The sequence below is a fragment of the Cnephaeus nilssonii genome (assembly GCF_951640355.1).
Source record: "Cnephaeus nilssonii genome assembly, chromosome: 2".
Taxonomy (NCBI): domain Eukaryota; kingdom Metazoa; phylum Chordata; class Mammalia; order Chiroptera; family Vespertilionidae; genus Cnephaeus; species Cnephaeus nilssonii.
This window is the reverse complement of record NC_137073.1, coordinates 12,286,369-12,305,514: the sequence shown is the minus strand read 5'-3', so window position 1 is coordinate 12,305,514 and position 19,146 is coordinate 12,286,369. Positions and strand designations below refer to the sequence as shown.

Here is a 19,146-nt window from a genome sequence, read left to right as displayed (position 1 = left end):
CCAGACCAGCCAGGCTTGCAGCCATGAGTGAGCTGAGGGGTGCTTCAGGCAGGAGGGGCTCCAGGGAGGAGACCGTCAACAGGGCACCCCAGCGCTCAGGTCGCTGCTGTGCTGCCGGCTGTCTGTCTGAGCAACACCTGACGGCTTCACAGCCGGTGAGCCTGCGAGACGGGCGGCTGTGCGCCCTGAGTGAGAGGACCAGGGACGGAGGTTATGCCCAACCAGGAGGGTGCACTTTTAACCGGACAAGTAGTTCATCAGAAACTTGTCTTATCCAGTTTGACAGGACAAAAGGAGACCACCGGCAGAAAGATAAATGCCCCAACACAAAACACCACTAGTGTGAACCGTACGCCCACAGCAGCTCAGCATCTGACACGGGCCCTGCCTTTCCCCAGGCCAGACCCAGGGCTCCTGGCGGTGCTCACTTGTAGTAGCTCTGGGACAGCTGGTAGGACATTGGCACGAAGGGCAAAGCCCGGTTTTTCTTTGGGCCCAGCGTGTGGTTGACCCGGCGCCGGTTGACCAAGCTCCTCTTCTGGCACTCCACGAAGGCCTTCCCCAGGATCTGGTCCTTATACTCCTGGTACAGGCGGAACGTCTGCAACACAGCAAGTCATGGGTGAGCGGCGGGCAGGGCACAGCAGGACGGCCAGGTGCTTAAGAGCCTGAGCTGATTGTCTGTAGGGGAAGCAACTGGCATGGGGACTAGGGGCGGGGAGGCCAGAGCGGACACTTGGGGACGTGTGAGGGGGGAGCCTGTCAAGTTCTACTCCCACCGTCACACCTGAAACAGGACAGGTGACTGGAGAAAAAGGAAGGCTCTGCACCCCACACCTGTTTCTTAAGATGCAAAGACACCAGGAATCAATGCAAAGTCACCAGGGATCCGCTCTTTCTCTTACTTCTCGCCCAACACCCATCGTATGTCTGGTGGCTCTACTCCCAAAATATGTTCCCAGATGCCGCCTACACTGCCACCACCTGGCTCATGCCGCCATCATTTCTCATTGCAGCCTCCAGCCAACTGCTCTCCCTGCTTCTGCACATGCTGCCTCCTCCAACCTGATTCTTCTCCACAGCAAAGTAGCCCTTGGATGCCTAGATCACACATGTGTCTGTACCTCAAACCTCAGAGACTCTCCCTGCAGGTAGAATGTCCACCCTCTTTATGCTGGACAAGGACCCCTGTGAACGGGACCTTGCCCACCCCAGCCTCGGCCCCTCACAAGTCCACCTCTCATCAAAGCACTGGATTTTGGAGGTCACTGGGTCCTTTGCCCACACTTTAAAGATGAAAGAAGTGAGGGCCAGAGTCTCAGGTGAAGTCAGGGCCCCTGGACCACACAGCTGAGAAGAGAAAGAGCAAAAACATCGCATGGCGCCGGCCTCTGCAGGGGCCCTGGTCCCCGAGCCTGCTGCCAAGCTGTGCCAGGCCTCTATACGCACCTGGAATGACTGGCAGGACTTCATCTGACTGTCCGAGAGAGCCAGCGTGCTCTGGATCAGGTTCTGGAGCACCAGGTAGTGGATGTCATCCACGCTGAGAGAGAAGAGGTAGCACGGGAACGTGAGGCCCCAGAGCACCGGGCAAGCTGGACAGGTTCAGTTCTTAGTGAAAAACATTTCCGATCTCACAGAAGTGACCTGAATACCCAAACTATTTACAAACCAAAACAAAACGCACGATGGGCTTTCAGCCTTACTAACTGGCCAATTTTTGCAGGAAAAACATGTCAGCCTAGGGGAGAAGGGGGTGACATAACCTGGAAATAGGTTCTCACAACAATTAACAAATGTGGTTTAACTGCTTATGTTTTGTTTTAAACAAGTTTTTCTCTAAAGGGAATAGGCTTCTCACTGAAATATAGAGTTAAAATCAAACTGAATATTGCTCATCCAAGACGGGGAAAAAAGCTGGGCTTTCTAACCACTTTTGCTTAGAAATCTCATGGGCTGAGAGTTCAGACCCTTTCCCCAGCCCACCTTAAGCCTAGGCCAGTGACACTGGAGGTCAGGGGTCAGCAGACTTCTCCTGTAAAGGGCCACATACATAATTTAGTCTTTGTGGGCTATCTGGTCTCGTCGCAACCACTCAACTCTGATGCGCTGAGGAAAGCAGCACAGACAATACAGAATGGGCATGGCTGTGTTCCAATAAAACTTTATTTACAAAAACAGGGGGCAGGCTGGAGTTGGCCCTAGATGACCCCTGTGTTAGGCTGTAGGCAACCCAGTCAGACAGCTGAGGAAAGGCACTCGGTATGTCAGTACTTGCCTATTAAGTTTGTCCTCCTTCCTGATTTGATCTTTTGGGTCTCCGATCACCAAAACTCGGTATCTGCATAAGAAACAACAAAAACAGAGCATGTCCATGCAACATAGCAGACCTTCACTAACCGAGCTGCAGCTGGCTCCAGATGGCCATTTATTGGCTGAAATGTTTAAAAAATGTTAAACTTGAGAATATCATGCTAAGCAAAATGAGTCAGACAGAAAAAGGCAAGAACCATATGATTTCATCATATGTGAGATGTAAAACTGAAAGCAACAAATGAACAAACAAGAAAAACAAACAAAAACTCTGATTCCCAGACAACAGTATGGTGGTTACCAGAGGTAAAGGGGGGGGGGGGGGGGAGTGGAAGGGTAGTGAAGGGTAGAGGGGGTTGATGTTCATTTACTGACAATTATGAAGCGACACAAGACAATGTTAACAGGCAGGGAACTACTGTTAATTGTCAAGGGAGGATATAAACTTGTGGGCTCATTATCATTAAAAACAAGCACAAGAAAGAAGACTGGAAGAAAACACCGAAAGAGGGAATGGCTGTATTAGGTGTTGAAATTACAGATTTCTCTGTGTTTTTTTTAAAGCTACATAGAGGTGAACAGGACATGTGAATATAAACTGTGCCATTGGGGAATCGGGGACACAGTTCACTGCCATTAAAAAACCAAAACTCCCCAAATAGCTCAAGGGTGTCAACTCTGAAAATGACTATAAATCCTTAGACCTGGCATGTAGCAGGCCAAATAAAATTATTTGCTGAAAATGAGATCTCCAACAGAAACAGGTATTGGAACTAATCGGTGAACGTCATCTCCTTACAGGAAGGAATTCAGAAATACATTTTCCTAGAGAGACTGCATTAATGAGGATGGTGAAGGGGAGTTTCCCACTGGGATTAAGCAGAGGAAATAGGCGTGGTTCAGACACAGGGTTTTAAACTTTCACAGGGTTCTGTGCTCAAACCCAAGTATGTTTTCTCCAGATGCCGAGTGGCTGAGCTGGAAACTGCCGGAGCTCTGAAGTCACATCACCCAAGTTCAAATCTTGGCCCTGCTGCTCACAGGCACTGTGACCTTGGGCAAGTTCCTTACATCTCAGAGTTTCCTTGTACTGATATAAAATGAGCAATTTTCATTTTTATATTTTATTTATTTTTTTATCTTATTTTATGAGAGTAGGAGGAGAGGGGGTGAGAAACATTGATGTGAGAGAGACATTGATTTGTTGCTTTTCACCCCGCCCTGATTGGGGCTGGGGGTCAAACCTGCAACCCAGGCATGTGCCCTTGACAGGGAATTGAAGCTGAGACACTTTGGTGTGTGGTCTGATGCTCTAACCACTGAGTACACGGGCCAGGGCTAAAATGAGCAATCTCAGCAGAAGCACACCGACCTGAATTAAGTCAGCAGCAGGCCTGAAAGGGAGAATGAATGGGGGTGCTGGAAGTGGGGCAGTGGCCTCCCATTTTCAGTCACTGTGGGGTGACGTGGCCCAGAGTCAGGAAAGCCAGCAGGCTCAGCTGCAAGGCCGCGGCGACCACTGGCCTGGGGCAGCCCAGCTGGTGACGGTTCCTCCTGCCTCACGAGGACCAACTGGACCCCCAGAAGAACCTCACCTGGCAAACAGCTCCTGGAGTGTGTCTGGGATTTCAAGGTTAGGATTCTTTAAGGATGAACTAAACTTCTTTTTAAGCTTCTCCACGAATTCTTTAAACTCGTTGGCACAAACCTTTTAATGTAAGAGAATGAGATGTTAGGGCTTCCACCCCTGACGGGCGGCTTCAGTAGAGATGTCAAGGACAATCTTGTAACCAACTCCCCTGGCAGCGGCCTCCCAGCAACACTGAGAAGTGCTGCCTCCCCGGCCTCTGGCCTCCCCCGCCCACCGAGTCCACCTGGGAAGGAGGACACCCTGACAGCCCTCCCAACGGCACTGGCAGCTCTCCCCTGGCCCCAGGAAGACCCCAACTGTTCACACAGTCCCCAGGATGCTCCCCGTGTCCCACCCCAACCCCCAGCAGCTGGCCTGTACCCCCATCACCTCCTCCTTCCAGGTCTGCTCCTCCCTCGCTCACTCTGTTTGCGTCCACCTCCTTTCTCTCCTCCCCGCCTCCAATCAATCATGGCACAGCCTGCTCACTGCCCTGCCACCTGCAGTCTCACTCCCCCAGTTTATCCTCCATGGTGTGGCCAACAAACCGACCATGTGTCCCACCAGGATGAACTCCCTCCCTCCCTGCTGCACCTCGCTGCAGCCCTCTCAGCACTACACCCACGGGCCACCTCACCCCCCTTCCTTCACGGCCTTGGCCTTAGCTGGCCCCTCATCTTAGAGTCTGGGTTCAGTGCCGACACCTTTGGAAAGCTCTCTGCAGACGATGCTGTTGGCAGCCTACTTCCTCCGTCCCAATCTTTCTCAGGAGCGGACCCAGCTCCAACCGGGTTTGGGGAGGATGCACCCTCAGCCCAGCTGGATGAGTCAGGACAGGGCTAAGCCAATGCCGGCAACCTCAGGGGTCTCAGGGAAAGGCTGTCCCCTCCATGATACAAGGCCCAGTGCAGCCCCTCCCCAGTTCTTCTTGCCCTTGGATCTGCTGAGGAGCTGAGCTCCAGGCAAGCCGCGACGCCGAGGGGACTGGCATGAGGATGGCGAGCCGACTGCTATTGATTAGAAGTACAGTGAGAGAATGGACCGGAGTCCTTGGTGACATCTCTGCTTTACTGCACCTGCCCAGACTGCCTCCTCTAGACTGCTTGGCATACGGGAAGACAAAGCCTCGAGCCCCTCTGAGACTGTCTTTCTGTCCTTGCATCGTAAGCACTCCTGGTTCTCCTTCGGACCCTTGCCTTCCCCTCTCAGGGATTGAACTGTTCTGCGCAGTCCACTACCCCGTGGCTTCCTGAGGGAAGGGCTGGACCTCCGTTTTGATTGGCCTCGCCGGGCCAAGGCCTGACAGACACAGCAGAGACTGATGTTAGCTCAGTGAGCGCGGACTCAGTAGGCTCCGAGCTGAAGAGCAGAGACATCTGGGTCTGTAAAGACAGGCCCTTCCTTGTCAGCCACTGTCCCAGCCCCACGCAGAGTCCCACATCCTATCTGCAAGCGTTCCAGGAAGTCTAGCTGGTTATAACTTCTGAAGAGCTGCCCTATTTCCTTAACAAAGTAGGCCCAAGGCACAGCAGTACTGCAAAGCTGCATGTCAAATTCTAATCAGCTTTAAAAACTGATGCTGGAGCCAGATCCAATGATGTCCAAAGCCAAAGAACTGACCAGCCAATTTCCCCAAAGAGCGGGAAAACCCCATGTCTGTGAGGCTGGCAAGGTACCACGAGCCCCAGGCCACAGACCAGGACCTCGAAAGCCTGCCTGAGCAGGCGGAGCCCAGCCACCGCCCGGGCCTACCTTTGGGTCTTCGTAGTCACATTTCCGATTCATGAACTCTCCAACAAGGGCCTTATCTTGGTACACCTCGGCCAGGCACACCCTGCAGAGGGAAGACCACAGGAAGCTGGTGCTGCAGTGATTCCTCCCTCAGGTCTCCGGCTTCGCCTAACCGTAACCATAAAGCGGGATTTGCTTGTGTACCTCTTGTGTGGCCAAAGCTTGTAAAAATGAAGGGTCTGGGCTTAGCCAAACCTGATTCAAGCCAGGCCTGAATCAGGTTACACCTTGATTACTGCTCATACTTTACACGTTGCTTCTCTGAGCGTCTGTCCTCCATGTGTAAGTTGAGACCAGTGACTCCCAACTGCTCTCACAGGAACTTGGCCAAGACCAAGTGAGACGACTTGTGTGAAAGTGTTCTGTAAATTTAAAAATATTACCCCGGCACTGGTGCTCATTGTTGTCAAGAGCTCCAACTTCCTCCCAAGCACTATCTGTCCACTCCACAAACCCTCAGACACCAGGATGTAGAGAGCCTGACTTGCCCAGAGGAACTGGAGGAAGAGACAACCAGAGTTTGCTGGCCTCTTATGAGCCAAGCACTTCAACCTGCATAAAGAGCTGGCAGACACTGTCATTCCACTGTAAGCTCGGTGAGGTGGAGGGACGCCGAGGCCACACACGTGCCAAGGCCCGGGCAGGCGTGGTTACTACTGGAATTACGATCCTGCTCCCAAGAGGAAATGGCCTGAGTGGAGGACCCCGTCCTAGATCGCACAGTTCTGACTGCAGTGAAGATGGAGACCCAGGCCTGCCACCCCTCAGCCTGCCAGGCCCAGATCTCACTTCACTGTCAACTCCCTGTGCATGGACAACTCACATGCTCTCTGGGCCTGTTTCTACTCGGGAAAAAGAAGAGTTTGAACCAGGTGATCAGAACCCTTTCGGATAGAAAAGGGGACAGTGGCTTCACACGGGAAAGCCCCTTGGTGTGTGTAACCCAACGGTTCCAAACTGGGCTGATTTGCCCCCCTTCCCCCACACCAGGGCATCTGGAGACACCTGAGGAGGTGCTGACATCTAGTGGGCAGAGGCTGAGCAGCATCCCACAGCGCACAGACAGCCCCACGGCAGAGTTATCTGGCCCCGATGGCCCAGTGCCAAGGCTGAGAAACATGGGCTGAGTTGAGCTTCCTCCACAATTCAGGGCTAGGCCTGACTGACTGCAGGCAGCCCATGGCTCAGAATCAACCCAGAGCCAAGCTCTTCTACCGGGGGTGGAGATGGCACTTCCCACCCCTCCATGTTTCCCCCCTTGGCCCCACTCTCACACTGGTTGCTATGCTTGGGCACCTCCCCCAACACCTGGACGCTCTCTGGTGCCCCCCACTCAACCCATGCCCGTGGAGGAGTTGGAGGAGGAGTCTGATGAGGCTGGCACTGGCTCTTTGCCTGGGCCCTGTGAGGAGATGGGGGGAGGGGGCCGCCTCGCTGGCAAAAGACAAACCACAAGGGGGTGCTATGCGACCCAGCCAGCTCACACCACCACACAGCCAGGCTCCGGCTGGGAAACCCTTAGGGAACACCCAGCTCTGCTGCAGACACAGCTGAGTACGTGTGATCCGAGGACCCCAGTCCTGCCTAGCTAGCTCCCGCAGTGAGGTCTGTGACTAACAGGGATACCGGCTGAGTACGTGTGATCCGAGGACCCCAGTCCTGCCTAGCTAGCTCCCGCAGTGAGGTCTGTGACTAACAGGGATACCGGCTGAGTACGTGTGATCCGAGGACCCCAGTCCTGCCTAGCTAGCTCCCACAGTGAGGTCTGTGACTAACAGGGATACCGGCTGAGTACGTGTGATCCGAGGACCCCAGTCCTGCCTAGCTAGCTCCCACAGTGAGGTCTGTGACTAACAGGGATACCGGCTGAGTATGTGTGATCCGAGGACCCCAGTCCTGCCTAGCTAGCTCCCTCAGTGAGGTCTGTGACTAACAGGGATACCGGCTGAGTACGTGTGATCCAAGGACCCCAGTCCTGCCTAGCTAGCTCCCACAGTGAGGTCTGTGACTAACAGGGATACTGAGAGCTGCCCTGGAGTGCTCGAAACAATGGTGACATCGGCAGATGCCCCGCCTTCTCCACGTGCTAAGTGTGTGGTATCTAGTAAGTCACCAGCCTGTTTGGCCTGTTTCTCCATCTGTAACCTCCTTTCCTAACATCTAAACAATTCTCTGCGCGAGAAAGTGCCCAGAATCGGGCCCAGCCCTCAATAAACCAAGGGCGCTCTCCCTAATGAGCACCAGCACGGGCAGATGCTGGCGTGCACTGGGCAGCTCCGCGTGCTCTCTCAGGGTTCCACCCCGACCCTGACGCAAACGGATGAGGGCGGACAGAGTGAGCCAGAAGCATCCGAAGTGTCCTGGAGCGAAGACGTTCAATAAGGCTTACTTGTAGTTCATGTAGGCTTGTGGGTTTCTGACTATGTAGCGAGCTCTTCGGCCAACCGAATGAGAGGTCTTATCCAGAGACTCTTCAAAGGTGGCGTGCAGGATGTCCCGCACCACCTGCCAGGGGACAAACGGGCCCTTCACCTGGATCAAACACAGAGCCAGACGGGAGATCAGTTCCTCGGAGCCCACGCCTGGTCACTGACACACACAAGTGGACAAAGACGTTCTGTGGAGCCTCCCTCGTCAGTGGGCACTCCACACGGCCACCTGTTTACCAGTCACATTAACTTGGCACTAACAATGTGCCTGGCAGAGTGAGGTGCTGGGCAGAGAGGAATAAAAAAGTCCCCAGAGTCCTGTGGGAAAGGTGCTTTTGACAAGATTGGTGCTCAGAGGGTGCTGGGCGTAGTACTGACTAGAAGGGCAGTACGCGAGGGGAGGTTATGAACATATGAAAGGTGCTTAGTTAGAGGGTTTCACAGGCTTAGCTACAGGGTATGCGTGCTCCGAAACATTCAGTCTGTTACACAAGCAGACCCAGAAGGCACTAGGTCAGCAGACTCAGGACCTCAGCACACAGGAAGGCAGAGCTGAGAAGAGGAAGGAGCTTGAAGACGAGGCATTTTCTCAGAGACCCAGAATGAAGGGGCCCACGAATATGGTGTAAGTGCAAGTGAGTGAGTGAGGTCCGCCTCCCCTCAAGGCGCAGGCCTCTCCTGGCTCCTCCAGCGGCGTCCAGGGTGGGTGGAGGGAGACAACCATCACCCATGCTGTGATGAAAAAAGCCATTATAGAGGCAGAGAACAGAAACTGGGAACAGAAACAGTCACCTCAGGTTTTTGGGTTAGAATTTAGGAGGCGGCTGAGGGGGAGAGCCAGGGAAGGTGGTCAAGGGATCTGATGAGCCTGTGGACAGAGCATCGGGGCCCAGGACCTCGAAGTGGACCTCGCTTGGCTGTCATGGCTAAGAGCAGGAAGTGCCAATGGGGCTCTGAGGACGCTGCCTCACCATCTACCTGGAAGTACTACTGCCTGCCAAAGCCCCTGGGTTGGACGATGGCAGAGCTCACTCTCCTGGTGGCTGCTGGGAACCAGCCTGATGGGACACTCGCCCACCTGGATTGCTCTCCCATGCCTTGCTGCAAACTGGGATCAGACAGCATGAGTGGTGAGACTGCTCTGGGGAACATGGCGAGGAGATGGACTCTGGTTTGGGTTGTGGAACCTTCTTGGAGGCAGTGACATCAGAGGAAGGAGGGAGAGTTTGCTAGACAGGGAGCAAGTCCCTCCCACCCACCGGGAATTCAGAGACACAGGCAGGGAGGACACAGGAGTGTGGGGACTGTGGTGCGGAAGGCAGAGGAGTGAACCATGTGAAAGTTGGAGTTGGGTGAGGCCACTGCACCATTCCACACTACTCAGTAAATGCCGACCGGACGGGCAGTGTGTGGCAGGCACCACGCTGGGGGTTACAGCAATGGAAACAAAACGTTTCTTCGCCTTGAGTAACAGCCATTCCAGTGGGCCAAAAAGTGCCAGAGGCAACAGAGGTGGCATGAAAGTATATGTCCAAAATATATGTCCTGGCTGAATGGCTCAGTTGGTTAGAGCATCATCCCGATACACCAAGGTTACGGGTTCAATCTCTAGTCAGGGGATACAAAAAAACCAACCAATGAATGCATAAGTGGGTGGAACAACAAATCCATGTTTCTCTCTCCTTTCCTCTCTCTCTAAAACCAATCCTACCTAATAAAATGGTAATATGTAAATTACCATCACTCCGCTACGCTCACGATTGGGCCAGCGGGAGGCGCAGGGGGCGGGACTCGGGGTGGCCAGGGTAGCCGATTGGGCCAGCGGGACACTGAGCTCGCGTTGCCAGCGGTGGTGCGAGCTCAGCGTCTGCACCATGGCTGTGCTGCGGAACAGAAGGGGCCTCTGGGGCAGCGAGCTCACGTCCCACCACGGACCATCAAAAGCGGGGGAGCTGGGTGCCTGTCTGTTCCGGCACCAGGCCTTTCAGAAGCCTCCGCCGAGCCGGAGGCTTCGAAAGGCCTGGTGCACCAGCGGACAGGCACCCAGCTCCCCCGTGATCGAAAGCGAAAGTGTGGGAGCTGGGTGCCTGTCTGCTCTGGCACCAGCAGACAGGCACCCAGCTCCCCCTCGATCGAAAGCGAAAGCGTGTAGGGGATCCTACACGTGCATGATTCAATCATGCACTGGGCCTCTAGTCAATCAATAAAAAACTTTTAAAAAAGTGTATGTCCAAGGGGCAGAGGGAGAGCACAGTGATCACTCCCACTACACAGGCTCAGTGAAGCCTTTCCATACATGAGAAGCAGTTATTGGAAGAGGAACCAGCATTTTTCAGGCATACGAGGATGGGAGGAGGCGAACAGGAAAGGGTTAGTTAGATTCCTGATGAAGAGAGAACAGCTCTAGTCGGCTTTGCCTGCAGCCGGGCAAAGATTCGTATGGATTAGCCTAAGGCTGGAAAGAAATGTGCAAAAATGGGAGTGGTGTTAATTCGTAGGATTCTGGGAAATGCTTTTCCCAGAGACCAGTTGGGATAGATGAGATGAGCGGCCCCATGGGCCACAAAGTTCCTATGTGGTCGGACAGGAAAGAGCTCCCTGACAGGGACAAGCAAATCAGCTGGTGGGAGGCTGGAAGGAGCGGGGACGGTGGCCGAGTACCTTGGTGTTGAGGATATTGCTGGCAATTCGGCAGAGCATGAGCAGCCCGTCTTCCTGCATGGACCACATGACACGCAGCCGGGTCATCCTCTTCAGGGCGCTCTGGTCGGCCTCATCATGGTAACGCAGACTTTTGCTTTTTTCTTCTTGCAGTTCGTCTAAGGACACAGGGGAGAAGGGAGTGAGCCTAGAACAATGGGTGTGGAGCTGTCACTCTGGAGAGGGGAAGGTCTGCCCCGCTAGCAAGACTTGACCAAGGGTATCAGTTATCAGAATCTCACTGTGTCCGGAAGCTATATCACTAACCACAAAAGACGCAGCCCCTCCCAACAGATTTTTCACCATTTCTCTTGGGTGGAATTTCATGGTGACGGGCTGGGCATCCTGAATGCAGCCTCCTGTTAGTTATCTGCCAATCTCCAAGCCTCCCTACTGTGGAGCTAAGCCCTTTAAGGCACGGCGCCTCCACAGAAGCCTGTGGAGCACGCTCAGGGCACGCCTGACAAATGAGTGGAACCCCACCGTTCTGTTGCTCTGTGACCTCAGAGATGTGTGAACTCTGGTGCACCATGGGGACAAGGCCCATCCTACAGGGCTGCCTTGAGGACCGAACAAGACGGAAATATCTAGTGTTGCACCTGGCACAACGGAGCTACTAAATAAAGAATAACAGTGCTAACAGGATGGAATATTTAATATGGGCCAAACACTGACTTAAGCTTTTTACATATATGAACTTATAATACTTTGCAACAACCCTATGGGAAAGATATAGTTATTATCCCGGGTCTGTAGTTGAGGAATCTGATATAGCAACTTGCTCAAAGTCACACAACTAAGTAGCAGACTAAGGATTTGAACTTGAGCTCGTAACCACTGGGTTTTCCAAGGTCTCCTCCTCTTGGGGGAGATACTAATGACAGTATCTGCCATATGCCACTGCCAATTCCAAAAGACTGTGTAGTGATCTTCCAAATTAAGGCAGAAGAAAAGTAGGGTGGGAAAATCAGATCATTGCTAAACACACAGACCACTTGGGTGACAGACAGGCAGACCCTTCTCCTCACTGCCCTCCTTCACTGTAAACACTGCCCAGATGAAGAAGCCAAAGTGCAGTCAAAGGGGACCACAAAGAGCTTCCGGAACTCCGAAGACTGCAGGCTTCCAGGCCCCGTCTTTCCTCTAATTTAAATATACAAGCCTTAGACTTTGGCCTGATTAGCATAAATGCAGATATTAAAAGGTAAACCAAAAGAATAATAGGATTTTAGCTGGTTATGATGAAGATTTTGCTACAAACTTTTGCTAAGGCTTTTTTCAGTTGAGATGAAATCAGAAATTTTACTGAGGCAGTCACAAAGTGAAAAGGCTCGATACAATACAGAGAAAGCAGGGGGCAGCATGAAGGAAATTCCAGGATCTCTGTCTGGCAGCTGGATTGGGAAAATAGGGCAATCACAGAGTGAGCACTGTAAATTGAGGGCAAATGGAAACCCAAGTCTGAGGGCAGAGCTCAGGCCCAGCTGCGCCAGCCCGCTGCACGTCTCTGAGCCTGAATGTGCAAAGACAAGGCCTAGCAAACACAAATGATCATCATATAACCTTTCTTCTTTCTCTTCATCTTCTTTCCAGGGTCCTTCTTCAGCCGTTTCCGCTTCTGGTTCTTGCCACCCCTCACTCTCTGATTCCTGTCCAGCACGGGCTCTCGGTCAATCTCAAACTGCTCGTCTTGGTCAACACAGAGCTCGGACCCTGCTCTGGCTTCTCCCCAGATGTCCAACCTGCTATTGCCTAGAAGTAATCACAGGAGACGAGCATTTCAAGATGAGCTCTGCAAAGGCCAGAAGCCAAATGAAACATGCGGCGGCCATGCTGGCCCTGAGCTAGTACCCTGTCTGTTCTGGGCGGAACTACGCACACGTACCTCCAGCACCAAGGGGCAACGTGCGCTTGGTCAGAAAAGACTGGAGCCTCACTGTGAGCCCATTCTCTGCAGCGGCGTTCTCCTACAAGGCAAGTGCGGCACTGGAATGAAGCATGCGGTTTCAGGAACCCCTGGAGCCCAGAGCCACAAAGGCAAGGAGTGCGAGTGTGTGACCGAGAAGCCGAGGACGGCTGCGCAGTGCCTGCCGGGAGGCTGGCAGGGGTGCTGCAGGACATGGATCTCCTGTCCAGCCACTTCCTAACTGCACACGCACCCCTCTTGTATGATTTTTGTCTCACAGACTTTCTGGTCCTCCTTTAAAAAGGAACACCTGTCCACATCACAGAGTAAGTTAGAATCAGCTAAGAAAAACACTCCAGGCTATCGATACACATGGAAGTCAATATTTGTGCCTCTGGTCACTTTCGGTTTTACCAATTCAGGAACTGTGAGCTGGGAAAGGGACAAGAGGATGTGAGGTGCTGGCAGCCCTGGGGGTGGTGGCCGGGATGTGGGCACCCACACCTCAAAAGCCCACCTTTTTGGCCTTGTTGATGATATAGCTGGTCCAGATCCAGTTGCGCTTTAGGTGTCCATAGAAACTGGAATCGAGCCCAGCGGCTCCCAGCCCATCCCCGGGGATCAAACCTTCATCCACCACCTCACGGCTGCCCCTGAGATGGGAGATATAGAGACAGAGTGCTCCTCAGAACTGGAGAGTCCGAGGAGCAGGTGAGGGGATTTCCCACAACTAGCTTTTACCTCCCCAGAAAAACACCTGACAGAATTGAAGAACTTGTCAAAACCCCAACATTTTAGGTAAAATTCCCAAGTTTTGAATTTTTGGCAATTGATTAGTTTTTGTTTGTTTGTTTGTTTTTAAACAATGTGTGGGCTAACTAGAGTATGGCCAGGACCAGATATGGCTGGTGGCCACCAGTCTGCAGCAGCCGCACTGACGACTCAGGCACTCCTGGTCTGACAGCTGAAGCCCAACATGGAGCCAGAGCCTGTGGGATGAGCACTGCCTGACCCTGCACGTGGGGACAGCGCGTCAAGGGACAGGGACGCACGTGGAGTACTCCATCATGGCGCATTTGCGCTCCAGGTTGTGCTTGTGGATGGCGCTCTCCTGCTCCTTCTGCTCCTTCTGCAGACTGTCCTTGTCATCTCCACCCTGATCTGGGTTGCTGTCCTTCCTGTTACGCGGGTGGCGCACCACACCTGGAAAACCAAACAAGCCCTACTGAGGCCACCCTCCTGCTGTGGTGCTGGCGGGCCACCGTGCGCTGCTGGGTGGCCAGAGAAGAACGGATTCCCTTTCTGTGATTAGGGTCCCCCAAACAGAGAAGCACGAAACTGGTAGAACCTCTTTGCACAAAATGCCTTGTAACAGGTGCCAGAGGGAGCCAGAGGAAGAGTTAAACACTGAGGGGGACTGAGAAAAGGGACTGCACTCTGGCTGAACGCCATTAAGGTGAGTGGGCAAGTAGGTGACCAAAGAACACAGTAGGCTCGGGGAGGTATGAGCAAAACCATATGCCTTCCCCCTGGCGGGCCTGTGGACATGCTGTGTGCCAGCAGAGGAAGCAGTAAATGAAAATGACCGCACTTGGCTGTGGCTGCGGGGTCAGGGTCAGCAGGGACTGGACAGATAGCTGGATGTGGCATCAGTTTCCCTGAGAGAGCCAGGAGCAGCCACTTGTTTCCTGAGTGCCCCAGAGGGGCATTCATTCAGTGGAGCAATTACATTCAGTTATCCTATATAATAAAAGCCTAATATGCAAATCGACCTAATGGTGGAACGACCAGTGGAACAACTGGTTGAAATGACGTGCACTGACCACCAGGGGGCAGATGCTCAACACAGGAGCTGCTTCCAGCCCGCAGGCCCCAGGCCAGCCAAGGCAGGTGTCAGCAGGGGCTCCCCGATTACCCTGCCGGTCGCCCTGCAGAGGGAAGCGACCGGCGGCAGCAGGGGGCAGGGCCGGGCAGCAAGCAGGCCAGTGCCACCCCCACCCTGATCGTCCTGCCGGTCACCTCCCACAGAGGGAGGCAATGAACGGTGCCAGCGGGGGGCAGGCCTGGCAAGTGGCTGGCACCAGGCCGGCCAAGGAGAGTGCCAGTGGGGGCCCCCCAATCGCCCCACTGGTCGCCCCACAGATAAGCCCTGATCACCAGCCAGGTCTAGGGACCCTACCCATGCACGAATTTTGTGCACCGGGCCTCTAGTTCCATAATAAAGAAGATTGCATTTCTCATAAGAAAACATAAATTACTACTAAAACGGTTGCTTGAATAGGGCAAGGGAAGGTGATGATAATTTGCAGACTGTCAAAGACCCTCTCATAACATGCTCATCTGGAGACCTTGGCCTGGGTGAGGGAAGGGGCAGTGGGGAGAGGCCATGTCCCCCACCTCTCAGCCAAGTTTACTGAGACATCTGGGTGAAGCTTCGCCTCTGCCCATAAGGTGGTGGCGGTATTCCCAGTTTAGAAATGAAGACACTGTGAAACACACTGTCCCCTAAAGTCAGGAGGTGACAAAGAGCTTGTCCAAGATCATGCATTTGAATGGACAGTTGAACCTACGGGGAATTAGGTGATGCTTCTGTGCACCACAGCTGCTTGCTAGGACTGCAGGTTTAGGCCAGCCCAGGTCTGCCGAGGCCAAACCTCTGCACGGGGCCCAGGAACCTGCACTTCAGGCTCCCGGGTGCTGCTGTGCACACTTGTGTCTGGAGCCCCTGCTCTAAAGGATGCTCATGTCTTTTATATGGTGCTTTCCCCTCATCTTTGGGGAACCCCTCAAATGTTCGCTAAATGACAAGACAATCAAGGTCTGATTAATGGATTCAATAAGCCTCCCACATTTCTGCTCCCAAACACTAAAAGGGATGGATGGAAATTTACCAACTGTTAAGCCTGAAAATCTTTGGTGCAAATAACACACTGGTTCACAAATTTTCACCTAGGTATAAAATGCAGGGGAATTAAGATAACTTTTAAAATCTGAAATAGTAAAAGCCTAGTTCACTAGTTAATGCCAGAGGAGTCTGTGACACATACTGTCCTAAAATTTGTCTGGACCCATTAAAGGCTCTAAATACAAGTGCTCATTACGCTGTTGACCCTGAACAATTCCACTGAACAAGTATGTAATCCTTGCTGTGCAAAAACCGGCGTGTAACACTGATCTGCAGCTCTGTGGCAGGAGAAAGAGGATCAGAAGTCTCTCCTGGGTGCACCCGATGCCCATCCTTTTTCTCCTGGTAGGACTGGCAAGAAAAGACCAGCTGAAAACTGGCTTCGAGGAAAGCACGCTGGGCTGCAGGGAGGCTCTCTAGCTCCCACAAACCCTCTAGCCACTCAATAAACATTTACGGGAGTCACTGTGTACCAGGCCCTGAGAGACAGCATGGGGATGCAAGCCAATGGCCTGTGCTCACAGAATCCACAGAACGAAATAAGACAACGACAGTAAAGGTGCTGGGAAGGCTTTCTCGAATAGGAGCCACGTGAAACAGAGTGGCCACCTGCGAGGCGAGCAGGGGCTTGGGAACATTCTGGAGAGGAAAACAATGAGAGCAAAGGCCCCACCCAAAGCCCGACTCACCCAGCGGCAAGTCTGCCAGTTCTTCCTCCCAGCCTTCCCCATCGGCCCCTCTATCACCATCACAGTGCGCATCTCTCTGGCGCATGAGTCACAGCCCAACTGGCCTTTCTCCTTCTACTCCTGTCCCGTCTGTTCTCCAGAGCAAGCATTGAGAGGCTTGATTATACAACCACCACCATCTTCTTGCTGCTTTTAGAACACATCCAAACTACCGTGTTCTGCATGGCCCCCAGGGTCTGCCTCCTGCCCACTTCCCAATCTCAGCGGCCACGCTCCTTCCCACCATGCTGGCCTTTCCTGTCTCTCCAACCACACTTGGGGCTTTGGCACTGGCTGTTCCCGTGCCTGGAATGTTGTTCCCCAGTTCTGGACACAGCTGGCTCAGCCTCAAATGTCTCCTCCTCAGAAAGGCTGCCTGACCATTCATTCAAAGGCCCTCGGCTCATCACCCTGTGTATTTCCTCCCTGGCACTCATCACACTGTGTGTGTGTGTGTGTGTGTGTGTGTGTGTGTGTGTGTGTCTTCTCCCCAAGAATGACGTCTCACGAAGGCAGGGACGAGGTGTGTTTTCATTGCTTGTGTCCAGGCACAGGAAATGCACGCTGTGTTCATAAATACCTACTGAATGAACACGTAAGTAAAGACCAAGTGGAGCTGCTTGGGCTGAATGGGGAGTGGGGACTGGCATACCTCCCCATTCAAGGCCTGCTACACTTCTTTCTAAGGGAGCCCCAAGGACATGATAGGCCTCGGGGAGCAGCCTGGAAACCACGAGGCATCATCTCGCCCTCTCCAGCACTAACTCCAGTTGCTCCACAGCAAGGGGGGAAAACAGTGAGGACCAGCAAAGACAGATGGTACCTAAAGGGGTGTTGAGGCAGACGCACTGCAGATCAAACCAGTAGTTTTCCACATCTTGCATTGAATTCAGGACATAAAAACGCCTTTCAAAGGGCCGGCTGCTGTGGGCAAGGTGGTAATGTGGGTCACAGATGGTGGTATCAACGATAGCTGCATTCTTCTTCAAGAAAATGAAGATCTGCAAGGCAGGCAGGGATGGGGCGGGAGAGACCGCAGAATCAGCCTCAGGTGAGCCGTCTGGAAACTGCTGAACAGTCAGGACCACTTCAATTTGGGCTTGAGAGATGTTACCTGATCTTTATCCTGAAACTTTTCTGTGGGACCAAACTGCAGCAGCCCCATGTAGCACAGCCTCTGCAGGTTCTCCAACACGGAAAAAATGTATCGTCTGGAAAACAGAGGGGAGGGGCAGGATCCAATCACACCACACGCTGACTGTGGTCAGGGGGTCTGCATCTGGGGTGAGGAGGGCACCTCACTTACTCCCCTCTTCTACCTGGTGGGACCTGGAGGATTGGCCTTGGGCCTGCAAAGTACTGGAGCCCAGAACTGCCCTTCCCACACCCAACAAGGGCAATGAAGCATCAATTCTACACTGGGGTTTTGGGTTAGAAAGTAAAAGTAACAAAAGGACAAAACCACATTAGGGCTTGCAGACTTTATCAGCAGAATTTACTTTAAAAGAACCTTAAAATCAAGTATAAAATGTACCAGCATGCATTTCACTTGCCCGGGCTTTAAAAGGCTCACAGGTGGCTGAATTCATGAAAACCTCGGATCTCTACAACCAGCAAGGCAGAAACCTTTCCTCTTCCTGGTTAATGAGTATTCAGTTCCTAACTTCCAGGGGAGTGCAGGGACCCTCGGCCTCTCCACGTCAGTTCCGGGACTCACCTCTTGTACAGGAGCTGCTGCCGGATAGGCCTGGGGAGAAAGCGAATCAGCGTGTGCTGCTTCAGAGGGTCATTCAGGAATTCATCCAGGTTGTCCACCTACAAGGTGATTTAGGGTTCAGCTCAACCTCAAGACCAGAGTGAATTGCTAGAATTGTGAAAAAACATTTACCACTATTTTCTTTAATCTTTTAAAATTAATTTTAGAGAGAGAGGAAAGGGAAGGGAGAGAAAGATAGAAACATCGATGAGAGAAAATATCGATTGGCTGCCTCCTGCATGCCCCTCACTGGGGATCGAGCCAGCAACCCGGGCATGTGTCCTGACCAGGAATTGAACCAACAACCTCTTGGTGCATGGGTCGATGTTCAAACACTGAGAAACACCAGCTGGGCAAAACTCACCACTATTTTCTGGTCTGCAGCTTCTCTGAACCTGCCCGTCAGCACTATGGTGATGGTGCCTCCTCCTTCCTTCCTCCCCCAAACCTCCCACATCTCTGCTTTCAATCATGTTACCCGTCCTTTCCAGCCCATCTGCCACACTGCCCTCATATACTGTGGATGGGCAATCAAATTGCTAAAATACTTCCAGGGGATGATATGGGAATATACTCCTGTATATTTTAAAAACAGGTGTAGATGGCAGCACAGGTAAATGCAGTACTTGGAAACTCTCACAAGCACATCAAAATTACAACTAAACTACAAAAAAAAAAAAAAAAGAACTGCCTGAAATCTAGCTGAACAAAAGCCTTGCAACTAAGGATATAAAGAAGAAGCCACACTGAGACTGATAGGAAGGGCGGAGATATGGAAAAGCTGGTCTCACACCCATGTGTGGTAGGGAGGGATGTCTCAGCCTGTGGAGGTTTGAGGAGCGAGGGGTCCCAGCCCCACACCATGCCCCCTAGCCTAGGGTTCCAGTGTCAGGAAAGAAGTCCCCATACTTCTGGCTGTAAAAACCAGCGGGGACTGTGGCTAAGTAAGATGAAGGGCTGCTGGAGTCCCAGGCAGTTCCTCTTAAAG

At 52.7% G+C, this 19,146-nt stretch overlaps 1 protein-coding gene across 1 annotated transcript in view; it reads right to left on the bottom strand.

The window, feature by feature from the left end:
* The window catches only part of GTF3C1 (general transcription factor IIIC subunit 1), a 92,591-nt gene that overhangs the window by 9,317 nt on the left and 64,128 nt on the right, over positions 1 to 19,146 (bottom strand). Inside the window, exons 17-30 of the mRNA XM_079791635.1 lie at positions 18,120 to 18,217; positions 17,517 to 17,613; positions 17,226 to 17,403; positions 13,822 to 13,972; positions 13,287 to 13,422; positions 12,749 to 12,830; positions 12,427 to 12,615; positions 10,825 to 10,982; positions 8,124 to 8,266; positions 5,696 to 5,777; positions 3,909 to 4,021; positions 2,279 to 2,341; positions 1,450 to 1,543; positions 429 to 601 (exon numbers count right to left, since the gene is read on the bottom strand). Of these exons, the coding sequence (XP_079647761.1) occupies positions 429 to 601; positions 1,450 to 1,543; positions 2,279 to 2,341; positions 3,909 to 4,021; positions 5,696 to 5,777; positions 8,124 to 8,266; positions 10,825 to 10,982; positions 12,427 to 12,615; positions 12,749 to 12,830; positions 13,287 to 13,422; positions 13,822 to 13,972; positions 17,226 to 17,403; positions 17,517 to 17,613; positions 18,120 to 18,217 (1,757 nt within the window). The remainder of the gene's footprint in view (positions 1 to 428; positions 602 to 1,449; positions 1,544 to 2,278; positions 2,342 to 3,908; positions 4,022 to 5,695; positions 5,778 to 8,123; positions 8,267 to 10,824; positions 10,983 to 12,426; positions 12,616 to 12,748; positions 12,831 to 13,286; positions 13,423 to 13,821; positions 13,973 to 17,225; positions 17,404 to 17,516; positions 17,614 to 18,119; positions 18,218 to 19,146) is intronic.